General features: G+C 33.4%; 1 protein-coding gene across 1 annotated transcript; it reads right to left on the bottom strand.

Moving 5' to 3' along the window:
• Positions 1-2,124: 2,124 nt before the first annotated feature.
• LOC111897976 (uncharacterized) lies at positions 2,125-5,684 on the bottom strand. The gene is made up of 4 exons (XM_052763628.1): positions 4,118-5,684; positions 3,455-4,010; positions 3,143-3,374; positions 2,125-2,778 (listed from the first exon to the last, which is right to left on the bottom strand). Exons 1-4 carry the CDS (start codon positions 5,682-5,684, stop codon positions 2,125-2,127), a joined length of 3,009 nt encoding a protein of 1,002 aa, XP_052619588.1.
• Between the last annotated feature and the right edge of the window lie 8,951 nt (positions 5,685-14,635).

Below are 14,635 nucleotides of genomic sequence, written 5' to 3' on the forward strand. Positions count from 1 at the left end.
GAAAGTGGGACAAATTACAAGGTTTAAAACGAAACAAATAGTATATGACTTGATATGATTAAAAACATGTATATATAATGTCTAGGGAAATCATTACCATAACTTGAGCGACTTTTTCATTCACGATATTTCCATTTTTACGAGTGCGGGTTTTTAAATATATTTGTCCTCGTGTTGGGTATACACCATTTTTCAATGCCTATAACAAGATGTAGTTATGTTTGATGAAAATAAATAATTTAAAAAAAAAAACGATAATATAAGTCAAAATAATAAAATATAATAATACCTCTTCGTGAGCAAGTGGAGCAAATGATTTTGTCCCAGAAACATGGGGCTCTTCCATCTTCGCACGGCTCTTTCTCCTTAAATCACACATGCTCTACAAAATTATTTTCCATAAATTTACTTTATCTTTTACCCACAATAGCAATGTACTTTCTATTTTTTAGTGTAATTGTTTTAACTAAAAAGTAAAAGTAGGGATTCAATGAATAAAAAACATGCTAGACCATTAAGGGTAACTAACTTTTTTATTATTTTCCATAAATTTACATTATCTTTTACCCACAATAGAAATGTACTTTCTATTTTTAGTGTAAAATTGTTTTAACTAAAAGGTGAAAGTAGGGATTCAATGAAATAAAAGCATGCTTAGCCATTAAGGGTAACTAATGAGTAAAAGGATAAATTCCTTAGTTTATGTAAGAAACTAAATATATCACCTGATATTCTGGAGTAAACCAATGAGTAACAAGTTTTTTAAACTGAGTTGGGTTCACCCTGTTATCTTTCTCAGTTTGTTGTGCCACAATTTGATCGATTGTAAGACTTGAATCATATGCACGTGCTTTTAGTGAACCTTTCCAAGTCCTCCACTTTTTCCCCATGCTAAAAAGGATCCATTTCTTGATTTCACTTGTTTCAACCGGATGAATAACAAACTTGGCCTACAAATAAAGCTTACATGTAAATATAAATACACCATAATTTTGGTTAATAGATACACACCTTAACCATAGAATACATATCTTCTTTCTTCTGTATAGGGATCTTCCTCCAATCATCATATTCTATTCCGACATGATTAGCCATCCTCACAAGGGTCCCAAGATATTGTACGAGTTCATTTCCTTCATCTACTATCGGTTTTCCGAACCTATTAAATGTCACTACTATTTTTTGGGAGCTACTCATGTTCCATGTCTCGGTCTTTTGAGTATAGCCCCTTACCTTCTTTTGAGCACCTAATAAAAAAATTAGCAAAGTTAACCAAAATTAGCAATAGAGTGATAATATGATAGTTTTCATCAATTAATTAGTAAATAGACATGTGTTTCTTTTTTACTCAAAAACTTGGAAGCCTTTATAATGAGGCAATAAATTTATTCCAAAGGAAACATCTAACCCTTTCTTTGAAAAAAAAGCTTAAAAGACTAGGGAAAGATGAAGAATTGACAAACTTTAAAGAACTATTAATTGAATTTAAGCTTACATATTTCAGATTATGTAAACAAAGAGATAGTTAGATAAAGGAAGTGGACATTTGACCTAGTGGTAGATAAAGGAAGTGGGCATTTTTCATCAACAAAATCAAAACATTTGATCTACTAGAAACAGATCTACCTACTCAAAATGGATAGCATATACCACAAAAAAGATATGAAAATATGTAATAATAGTATCAATCAACAAAGTAAGGGTCGTTTACAGAGAACGGTAATTGCTATAAACTGAAATCGTAAATGACAAAAGTAAAAAGAACATGAACTACTTGAAAAAATATATATGTCATTGACTTACCTGATTGACCTCCTTCAATAGAGCTGTGTTCTTCAGCAGTAGACTGGCCTCCTTCAGTAGTTTGTGGATGATCTGATTGGTCTCCTTCAGTAGGGATATCAGTTGCAGAAAACTCAGAACTTTGATCATGTATCTCACTGTCAATAGGGATATCAATTGAGGTGATGCATAGCCTCTTACGCCTACCCATCCTCCTATAGCACCACAACAGATAAGTACATGCATACAAATATATACATATAATACATAAATACATGCATATAAATATACATATAAAGATAAAGTGCATCAAATTTTCATTAACTATCATCAAATACTAATCTAGTCACTGTTATTTTCTTCATCATCTATGACATCTATGTTTTCATTAGCTATTATCATTTCAGGTGTAACATCTATGCCATCATCGCCAACCCTATGCAAGTTAGGTACATCAAATATGTCATCATAAGCACCTCCCATGTCAAATACATCTCTAAGCTTTACATGTCGCACAATCTCCCAACCTATATGTTTAGGATCCATGGAGTAGAACACCTTGTCGGCCTGTGATGCCAAAACAAAGGGATCATCAATCAAGTTAACACCGGTATGTGTCTTATATGAGAAGTTGACCAATGTTACATTGCCATCTTTCTTGCAACCTCTGTTGATGTCAACCCACTCACATTTGAATAAAACAACTCGTATCATTCCAGAGTAGTTTAATTCAATAATGTCAGTTAATTTTCCATAGTAGTTATTCACGCCTTCGACTAGCCTTCTATCTCGACTACTGGAATAATTTGCACCTTCTACCATAACAGCCACACCACTGTTTTGAGTTCGTAGAAGTTCCTCTCGTTTTCTTGTATGAAATCGATAACCTTTAACTAGGTATCCTGAGTATTTTTGCACAACTCTAAGTGGACCACGTGCAAGCCATTTTATTTCGTCAGTTACTTTTTGATCTCCTTGCTCTTCCATGCGTGCAACCTATCAACATAATTATATAATTACATCTTGAAAATCAAACTTTGATACATCCAATATTTATTCCAAATTACCCTTCTCTTAAACCATTCACTAAATTGTTGGCAGTGAATCTTGTTGATTTCATAATCATGTATCCGCCGAGATCGATTTTGTCCCTTTATTATCCTTTTGTGTTCCCTTCAGATAAAGAACAATAATATGAGGTAAATGAAGAATAATATGTAAACGCATAGGAAAACTAGTTTATCTTACTCTCGGAATGGTGAAACTGATTCAACATTAAATAGGACATAACGATGTGCTTGAGTGAGTGACTTCTCGTCCAAGACAAATTTGAAGATCGCTTTCTTTTCTGAAGTGATACCCTAGAATTCTTTTTACGTCCCAATGGGCGACCTGGGAAAAGATTGTTAGATTCTTCAATCTCATTTTGATCACCTTCATCATCATTTCTAATTGGTGTAGTAAATATGGTTTCTACTCCTGAGAGATATCTAGAGCAAAATGTTACACATTCTTGAGCTAAATAGCCTTCAGCAATTGAACCTTCAGGATGAGCTCTATTATGAACGTAGGACTTAAGTGTTAGAAGGTACCTATGATTACAATTACAAAAAAATGATCATTTATAGAATAATAGAAGATAATAGGAAAAATTAGCATAAATATTGTTTACCTCTCTATAGGGTACATCCATCGAAAAGCAACTGGACCTCCTAACTTAACATCTCTAACTAAGTGGATCACCAAATGCACCATTATAGTAAAGAATGAAGGAGGAAAAATCTTTTCCAATTTGCATAAAGTGACGGAAACTTTTGATTCGAGATATTGGAGATCAACTTCGGTTAAGTCTTTGTAGCAAATGATCCTAAAAAAATCGCTCAACTCTATTATAGTGGAGCTTACATGGTCTGGCAAAGTACCTCGTAATGCAATGGGCAAGTATTCTTGCATCAACATATGGTGATCATAACTTTTCATCCCAACTAATTTCTTCTCATTCAATTGCACACATCGAGAGATATTGGATGAAAATTCATCAGGAGGCTTAATTAGCTTTAATATTTTTAAGAACAATCCCTTCTCATCCCGATTCATTTGATAACATGCCCTTGGCATGAAAGTAGTATCACTTCGAGGTCGCTTTTTGGGATGCAATTCCTTTCTTATACCCAATTGTTTTAGATCAAGTCGTGTTTCATAGTTATCTTTTGACTTTTTTCCATGACCTAAAAAAGTCCCCACAATGTTCTCAGATACATTTTTTTCAATGTGCATTAGGTCAAAATTATGACGCAACAACAAGTGCTCCCAGTATGGCAGCATAAAAAAATACTTTTCTTTTTCCATGGACCACCATCTACTTTTTCAGCAAGAAATTCTGTACCATCTAACTGTTGGAGAACCTCCTCTCCGGAAGAAGGTTTTGGGGCAACTCGTAATTCCTCTCTTCCAACAAAGGATTTAGTGTCTCTACGCCAATGATGGTTAGTTGGAAGCCATCTTCTATGATACATGTAACAATACTTTTTTCCATGGGTTAGCCATTTAGAATCAGTATCAAAACCACATAATGGACATGCAAGTGCTCCTTTGGTGCTCCACCCAGATAAATTGGCATAACCGGGAAAGTCGGATATAGTAGAGAGAACTGATGCCTTTAATTGAAAGTTTTGTTTAGTTGAGGCATCAAATGTCTCAACTCCAACATCCCACAACTCCTTCAATTCTTTTATCAAAGGCTGCATATACATATCTATCTTGTTTCCGGGAGCTCTTGGACCGGGAATAATTAAGGAGAGAATGAAATTAGGTTGTTTCATAACCAACCATGGTGGCAAGTTGTAGGGAATAAGAAAAACTGGCCAAATACTATGCGACACGTTCATTGTCCTGAATGGGTTAAAACCATCACTTGCTAGAGTTAAACGAACATTGCGGGGATCACTAGCAAATTCTGGAAATTTTTTATCAAAATCTTTCCAGGCTAGTGCATCAGCCGGATGTCGAATCTTTCCATCTTCCACACGTTCTACATGGTGCCACTTCATTAGGCTAGCTGTCTTCGATGACATGAACAATCTCTGAAGTCTAGGCTTCAAAGGAAACCACCGTAATATTTTTGATGCCTTCTTCTTAGGTGGAATCGTTCCATTTTCTGAATTATCTTGAGACACTTTCCATCTCGATGATCCACAAATAGAACAACATTCATCTTTCTCCTTCTCTTCCCAAAATAACATGCAACCGTTAGGACATGAATGGATTTTTTCATATCCTAATCCCAGTTTAGCCATTATTTTTTTCACTTGTGGGGTGGTCTTTGGTAACAAATTTCCTTCAGGTAACAAATCTTTTAAAAACTCCAACAACATAGAGAATGATTTGTTGCTCCATCCATTAAGACACTTTATATGGTACAGATGCACTATGCTAGATAACTTGTTGTATTTGCAACTCGGATATAACTTCTCTTCAACTTCCTTAACTATATTATCAAATATTCTTCCTTCATTTTCCACCTCTTGACCACTATTCAAGGTAGCCTCGTGTGTCTCTACTCTAGTTACGTCGATCTCGGGTTGAAATACATCATTCAACATTTCATACATGTCATGGTCAAATAGATCTTCCTCTGCATTATGTACTATACCAGATGATGTAGTTGTTGAGCCTTCCCCATGATACACCCATACCAAGTATTCTGAACGAAACCCGAAACATATGAGGTGATCCAAAATATCTCCCCTTCCACGATAATACATATTCAGGCAACGTGCACAATGGCATAATATCTTTCCGTTAACATTTGATCTCTCAAATGCAAAATTTAAGAAAAATTGAACCCCATTTATAAAAGGTTCACTACATCTTGGTGCAGAATACATCCAAGATCTATCCATAACTTCTCCAATGAAAATAAACAAGTTACATAGTTGCAACATGTGCAAGTTTGACGCCTAATCAACTCTTAATGGAATCATATAAACATAGGAGGATTAAAGGCAATGTACTTATGTTTTTTTTACCCAAAACTATAATATAGCCTTGTATAAAAAATAATATTTTTTAAAATTAGACAATGTATAGCATTTTGTTCATTAATGTGCTGGAAGGGTAAAATTGTCTTTTTCAAAAGTTTGACAGCCCTTTTGTTAGGGTTGTTAAGTGCATGGACTTAATTGTTATCAAACTACCCATTAAGGGCCACCGGTGTTAAAATCTCAATAAAGAAGACCAAAAGTGTTAAAAATAGACAACTACAAGGAACAAGACTGTAATTTACTCTAAAATTAATTTACTCTACTAGGACCACCAATGTTTGGTTTTGATACAAAATTTTATCTTCTTAAAAGTTTGTTATCTATCTGAGATGGTTTTGATTCTAAACTCAATAAGTACATGATAAATACAAATGAAATGAAGTGATAGAAAAAGATGTAAACGAAAAAGAAACAAAGTATCAAAAATTTGATGATGTATGCTTCAGTTTGTCCCCCAAAAATATTTATCACAAACGTATTATAGAGTATAAAAAATCTTATGAGATAATCATCATATATGACAATTTTTAACCACAAAATATTTGAGTGTCATATCGTAAAAGATCAAATTTTTAATTACAAACGAGGCCACTAATCTTTTGGGGTTTCATTTATTTCCTTTGATACAAAATATTATTATTATTATTATTAGAATCGTGGGTTACTGTTATAAATAAAGTGTCATATTATTATTAGAACTTGCCAACAAATATATGGAACATAACTTTCATTTTTATTTCCTTTGATAAAAAGAAATTTGATTAATTATTATAGATATATGTTAAAGATTAAAAATGAAAACCCCTATTAATGTTAAATTAACATGATAGGTCAAAATCATGTGTTTGTGTTTGTGTTTGTCATACATTAGATTATTTTGATAAAGTCAAAATCAATAGTTATTTTAAAAAGAGAAAGTGATAAATTTGAGGATTGTATTAATTAATAGACTTTTCATTGTAGCAATAAACTTTATTTACTATCTAGTGATGGAAATGCCCCTATTAATGTTGAATTAACATGACAGGTCAACACACAAATTGACCACATGGATACTAAATCTTCAGGTATAAATTCACACAAATTGACCACATGGATACTAAATCTTCAGGTATAAATTCATTTCCTAGTTAAACATTGTTTAAAGAAGACATAATAATGAAAACTTTGAAACTTATGTCACAGGAAACTATGATGCTAGAACCCTAATCACAAGTGGAAATCTGGTATGTATCCTTGGATGACAACTTAGTTTAATGCAAGTTAATATTTAATCCAAGTATGCGTACAACAATACAATGACAAAGGCTGATGCCGCCAAAGCTAAATTTGACAAGCTGACACAAATGAGATCTGAACTTGCCTAAGAACATCACAAGGTTTGCACAAAAATCTAACCTTTTCATGTTAACAGAACTAAAAATAAATATCCTTTTGATGTGAGTTAATAGTTAATCTCAAAGTGCTGGTTTGTTCATAAATCTTTTTGTTTTACAGGTGAAGGAATCATTGGAGAAACTAAAGGGTAGAGTTGAAAATTTTAAGGTTTGTTTTCATAACATATATTTTAGTTATTTTCTGTCACATTTGTTTGTCTTTTCTTACTATATGACCCAACTCCACATTAAATTTGCACTGATTATTTTAGTTCTTTGCTTACAAGTATCAAGTCATATATTGCTATTATGGTTAAATACTAGTAAGTATAGTATGTTGCTATTTTGGTGGGTTGCAGCCGGAACTAAGGGATATGCCTAAGGAGACCCTATAAGAGGAGCTTTAAGTTCTTATTTTTGACACTATTAAGGTAACATAACCTAAATATGATGTTGAATTATTAGATTCCTAACAAAGAAATTCATGGAAATGAGACTTTCACCATTAAGTCATTAATTTTACTATGTTAACAAACACATTGATTTAATGAACTTAATGAGTCTAATGAAGCAATATAGGTAAGTACATTTCCTATAAATTTATAAGCTTATTGTAGTGTGATGATAAGCCTTAAGAACTTCTAGTTTACAGCAAGAGGGGTAGAAAGGTCAATAAATAATAAAGCAGCTATGGAGTGTGGTGAATTGTCTGTTTTACCCTTTTTGCTTTATCCTTCTATTTTTGTTATTCCTTTAGGTGGTTATGACCTTAGCACTAATTTTGTTGTGCTGCTGTAATCGTGGGGATTGTTCCAGCTGGGTTGTGGTCTCAGTGGTCCCTATTTTGAGGATTATTCCCTTAGGAGAGTATTTATGGAAAATTTTGTAATTATTCTTATGAACTTGGAAAGACTGTAACATCTATAATTATGAGACAACTATCATCAATCATATGAGTTCTTGACTATATGTGCCTTTGTGAGTTATTCTTATTCATAGCTTATCATGTGAAGATATGGTTGAATTCAAATAACAAGTCATAATCATTCTTAGATGATCTAATGGTGTCACCAGATTGTGACAAAGAAATGAAGATAGAATTTGTAAATATGCTTATTTGAGAAAGACATAATGCAATCATCATTTCTAATAATCAAAAACTATTGGACTTTTAAAGGTTAGCAGCTCTCATAAAATTGATAAACCCTAGAAGTTTGGGCAATGATTTTGCAACAAATCGAGCAGTATACAACTTCAAATTTACCAGCAAATGAAATTTGTAAATATGCTTATTTGAGCAGCAAAAATACCTAACAGTGAGATTGAGGATGCAACGGCGACGATGAGGAAGTGGCGGCTATCGAGGAAGCGACAACGATTGAGGAAGTTTTGGCGATAGAGGAAGCAGCGGCGAGGATCGAGGAAGCAGCGGCGAGGATCGAGGAAGTGGCGACTATCAAGGAAGTGGCGATGACCGGAAGCAACGACGATCGCGGAAGAACCCACAAGCCGACGACAGCGTCCGGCGTCAACAAATAGAGGGTGGTGATAGTGCGTTCAGATCATCGTCAGGAGTGGGAGCATAAGATTTGATTGTTGCACGTATCATTTTCTAATTTTAATTGTGGCTTATGTTTTATGTACTAGTTTTTAATTTTATCACGAGATTTTAATTTATCGGGAGTTATTGAACGAGAAATCGAGAAAAGAAAATGGTGGTGTTGTTGAGATGGGATGTACAAGTGGGTCTACGCTTGAGTAATCCAATAAGTGGGGATTCACTGATTTTTTTCTTTTGATATTTTAATTAAATAAAAATTCTATGTAAAATTGAATACATGGATTTGCTAAAATCGTTATATGGGTATTGATTGGTTATAATTGATAATTAATTTTCCTTTAATTCTTAAATCTAATTAGTCAGCATGAAAATAGAGAAATTAATGGAAACATTATAAATTAATCTCAAGTAAAAATTTTCGTTTTCAAAATTAATACAACAAAATCAAAATTTAAAAGTATTAACATAATAAATTTTCATAAATATGTAATGAGAAATATAAAATAAATTGTTAATATTATAATTAAATTTTTTAGTTATTATAAAATTATTTATATGGTATTTTTAATAAAAAAAGTTTTAGTGGTATATCAAGTCATTATGCCACTAATAACTATGAAATTTAGTGACACAAAAGATTAAGTGCCATTAAATGTATTAATTTTTAGTGGCATATAATAAGTGCCACTAAAAACCATGATATAATGGCACATTAACCATATGCCGTTAAAAATGTGTGTCACTATATGTCATTTTATTTGTAGTGACCATATTTGGGACCAAAAGTGCCATTAACCAGAACCAAATCAACCCTAGTTAATTTATAACACACATTATATATTCTATAAGAATATTAATTATAAATTGGCCAAGAGATATCTTAATACCACCTTTATTTGATAATTAGATCCAAAATTAAGATTTGTTCGGAAAAGAATGGTACCGTGTTAGACTAGCTACTTAAAAGCAAAAGAAGTTGGATCTAAAATCATATGAAGTGGAACTCCTTAAAAGTGACATTTCATTATAGGGATAATGTCATAAAAAGCCCTAAGTTTGACAGAAAGTGTCGGTTTACCCTTCGACAGATTTTTGGTTCGTTAAGTTTATGCTGCAAACTTGTCATTTTTTTGTCCGTTTTGCCTTTTTACCTGTAATAGCAGGTTACCATAAATCATTTTTTTGTGAAAAAACCCTTACATTTACAAATATTTTGCAAAATACCCTTAAGATTATAAAAGTATAAAATACAAATATATATTCAAAAGTTGATAAAACTAAATGGTTTTTAAAAATTTAATTGTCAAAATTTGATATCAAATTAATATAAGTTTTAATATACTTATATTATAAAACCAATACGGAAATATATTTTTAGCTTTACGTATAGTTAATTTTATATTAGTTCGATATAAACTTTTTATATTTAAATTTTAAAAAAGTTACCTAGTTTTATCAAAATTTGAATATATTCCTTAATTAATACTTCAACTTTTCAAAACAAAATTAAAAAATATTTATTAACTAATAATTAAATATGATAAAATATTTAAACATATGAATAATATGACATTAACTAAATTCAATTATAATAACAATCACCTTTTTTAAGTTCTGTTTAATAAAATAAATATTGTTTTGGACAAAACAAACTAATATTAAAGAAAACTTATAAAAGAAATTGATCTTTAAGACTGAATATGCTTTGTAAGTAACGCGATCGTATTTACTTCCCCGACTTTGCTGAATGACATGGCAATGATCAAAGAATCTACCCTGCTGATGTGTCACGTGACTGTCTTATGTGGCTGGATGACCTGTCAACCATATTATGTCATGCACATTCATTGGTAATGACTCCACACTTTAACTTTTTGATAGATTCCTGTCAATATGAGTGCAACATCCTTTTCTGTCATTCATTTCTTCTGAGAAAAAAGATGCCCATCAAACTCTAAATAATTTTCTCTTGTGGGCCACCTATCAAACTCCATACATTTCTTCTGATATGTCCGCTGAAATTTTTACAAATAGGTGCCCCTATATACGTGAGGCATAGCATTTGATCATAACACCACACTTATTCTCGTGGGTAGACCTATCTGAAAACATGCCCAGTTTACTTCTCTTGCTCATAAATATGCATGGCTTCTCAGTTTCTTTTCTACTCACAACCACAACCTCAACATTTCTTCATAATCTGACATCAAGAAAATGTCGTCTGTCACAGAGTCAATCAGAGGGAGGTTGGGTAGGAGTCATTCTAACATGGAGAAGAATGATAGTGGCTACTACTGTACACCTGCAGCCAAGTTTGAAGGAGATGGAGACGATGATGATGGAGATTACGACTATGCCCCTGCAGCATGATTTAATTAATGAAAATTTAACATTAACTCTACTATCAACAAATGCATAACGGTAGCCACTGAGGGACCACAAACCTATTTGTGGGTTTTTGTATTACTAAAGCAATACAGCTAAATGGTTTAGTATGTAACAGTGTTTTTTCTACTGCTTATGAGATGTAGTTGTTTACTAATCAACATGTATGAGTTATAAAGGCAAGACATATGATGATCCTAGTTTCATATGTTTAATTAGTTCATTATTTTTATCTGTTCAAGCAATATGATTTACTATGTATGTTTTATTAAGCAAGCCAAAAGACATATTCAGTTATGTTTGAACCTAAAAAGTTTATAAAAGAAAGGGTATAATTCATACTAATCAACATGTAACTTGATGCATGAACTTAATTTGACATTCTCTGATTTTTACAAATAAAATCAACAATGTTTCAGGAGGATCCTAAGCAAATCAAAACAACACTAATAAGAATACCTCCTTTGGTGATTTTCTGGCCAAAACTATCTCAAACCACAGGCTAGCTTACAACAGATTTAATCTGGTCAAGAATTTATTAAAACCATAATATCTAGCTCCACATCATATTTCTCTTACACAGATGTGTTCAAACTAAAATAAACATCTTGCATTGCAGGATGAGAAGCATCTCCAGCAAGAAACTCAAAAACATTGCCATTAATAACCTTAATAGAATTTTTTTTTGCAGAGCTTTTATAGATTTTCGTAGTACTAGTGCAATGCTGCTAATTGGCTAGGAGTCGATAAGGGTTATACTGTGTAAAAGTAATAAAGTATATATGCTGCTCTTATACTCAGTTGTTGGTTTATTAGACCAGAAATCAAGAATCATAAAATTTCTAGTAATCGACAATTTCAACTGGTCTATTATATCTTTTCTACCACCGGAGCATTTGTAACAATCCGAAATTTGTTCCCTCGCCGTAACCGTTTCGTCAATAAAACTCGTCTTAAGCGAATTGTTCCGCTTTCGTCTTTGAACTAGGTCAATTAAGTTAAAACTTTTATTTTGACCTTGTAAGTATCTAAACATGTTGGAAACCTGTGAAAACGTCCCAAACTAGTAATATGAAAAATTATAGTTTTGACCATTTCGGGTAACGACAACTTAATCGGGTGCGACCCAAAGCATCGGTTAACATCAGTATCGGGTAGAATTCCACCGTGTATCCAATTCAAACCATATTTAAAGTGAATTAAGACTCATTTGGAGCCTTTTCACTCTCTCTCTCTCTAACCTCTCTCCTCAATCAAAGATTTAGGTCCAAAAATCATCCATTTCAAGCTTCAAAACACCAAGGTAATCATCCTAGCTCCTAGTATAACATCCTTAGCCTTCATTTTCGTGTTGAAATCATGGAATAGGACCATAAACATGTGTTTACGGCCCTGGAACAACCTTAGGCCGTGAACACATGTAAATGGGGTTTTTGAGCCTTAAAACCCATCCAAATCACCATTGGAGCTTAGATATGAATTAAGGACTTATTGGATTGGACTTAGGACACCTTAAACTCAACATTTGAGGAGTAAACATGAGTTTACTGCCCAAGAACAAGCTTGGGCCGTAAACTCATATACATGGATAGTAAACTCCTTTTTGGGTGTTAAAATGCAACTTACACATCCCATAAGCCTTGGAATAAATCCTAGAACCAACCAAAAATCATTTAGGGGCCTTAAACATATCAAAAACCCTCTAATTGAGAGTTTACGGCCATAGCATATGCTCCAGGGCCGTAAACTCCTAGAAGTGTGTCATTTGATGCCCTAAATTCACCCCAAGACTTGTAAAATTGAGTTGAATCATTTGTGATTAATCATTGGCCTTCAAAACACTTAAGAATGAGGTGGGTGAGAGTTTACGGCCGTAAACACTTAGTTTACTGCCGTAAACTAATCCATTAATCCATATATTTGATTTAGCCCCTTTCAAATGCCCTAGAACCAAACCTAGCAACACCCCTAAAATGTTACAAGGCCATTTAGCAATTTAGAACCCCCACCATGAGTTTACGGCCGTAAACTCATGGGGAAAGGTCATTTGGGCCGTGAACTCCTTTGGGAGCTTACTCTTGAAGAGTAAACTCCATATCCAAGCATTATACTTCATTAAAAGTCACCCGGGTCACTCCAAACGCCTATTTTGAAGTGTTTTCACGTCTTGGAATGTTTAAGTGTATCTAATTAGTAATTTAAATATAATTAAATATATTTGTGTATTATTTATTATTACATAGGAACCTCGCTCGTATTCAAGCCTCGATTCGACATTTAGCATCCTAGTTGTCACATTCCACGTTCGGTGAGTTCATACCCCTACCCTTTTTCAATGGTTTTTCAATGTTTTTAGGGGGAGAATACAAGCAAAAGTACAAGAATATCTTGTACTTAAACATTTTTATTTCATTGGAAATGTTTCATATTTTACTTGCTTTTAACAAATTGAAACCGTATTAATCAGCTATTTAACTTGCAGAACCAGTTACAAACCAATTTCATATCTTATTATATAATGTTATATTATATATCTCACAAGTGATTTGTACCATGACATTATTGTTAAAAGCATTAGATTAGTTATATGTTTTGTCTTCGGTAAACACTCCACAGAGATACGTGAGTGGAGGATCGTTTTATAAAGAGAACATAGAATAAGACATTTAGCATTATTACTTGTAAACTTGTTAATCCTATATAATTGGAGGCACGTCCTCGGTGAACACTCCACAGAGATATGCGAGTGGAGGACCGTTCCGTAACCAGAATCTCTGGGATTAGAGAGCGTGACTTGAGTGTATAGATCTATACGGGGCTGACTACCCCGCACCTGGCTGCTAGCTACAGCCGAACCGAAATGGTTCAAGGGTGACGAAAGTCATAAGGTGATGTGGACTACTTATTGCCATATCTAGTCTATTGTATGGTTATGGAACTCGCAATGTGGACTACTTATTGCCATATCTAGTTTATTGTATGGTTATGGAACTCGCAATTAGGATAACAGAGATTCATTTAATAGTAATAATGGATAAAGTAGTTAATTTAGTTTGTTAATATTAGTTTTATATATGTGTTAAAACTAATACATCTTTCACAATTGATAACCAACATTTAGGGAAAGTTATTCGTCTCAATCTCCCCTTTGACCGGACCTTCATGACGTATGGTGTCAAACTTAGCTCAAATCTTCGCATCATTCCCTACATTAAAGCTCGAAAGTTCCTGCGAAAGAGGTGTCAAGTATTCCTAGTCTATGTGATCAGCGAGAAACAAGGAGTTAAAGACTCGAGAGCGTCTCCGAAGATTGTAATATTCCTAATATCTTTCTGAATAGACCCCGAAAATTTCTCCCGAACGTCAAGTTGAGTCTCGTATCAACTTAATCCCTGGAATGACCCCTATGGCCGAACCTCCGTATCATTTTACTCCAACAGAAATGCCGGAGTCATCCAGTCGGCTTAATGAGTTGACCGACAAAACCC

This window comes from Lactuca sativa, chromosome 5 (assembly GCF_002870075.4).
Source record: "Lactuca sativa cultivar Salinas chromosome 5, Lsat_Salinas_v11, whole genome shotgun sequence".
In the NCBI taxonomy this organism is placed as follows: Eukaryota; Viridiplantae; Streptophyta; class Magnoliopsida; order Asterales; family Asteraceae; genus Lactuca; species Lactuca sativa.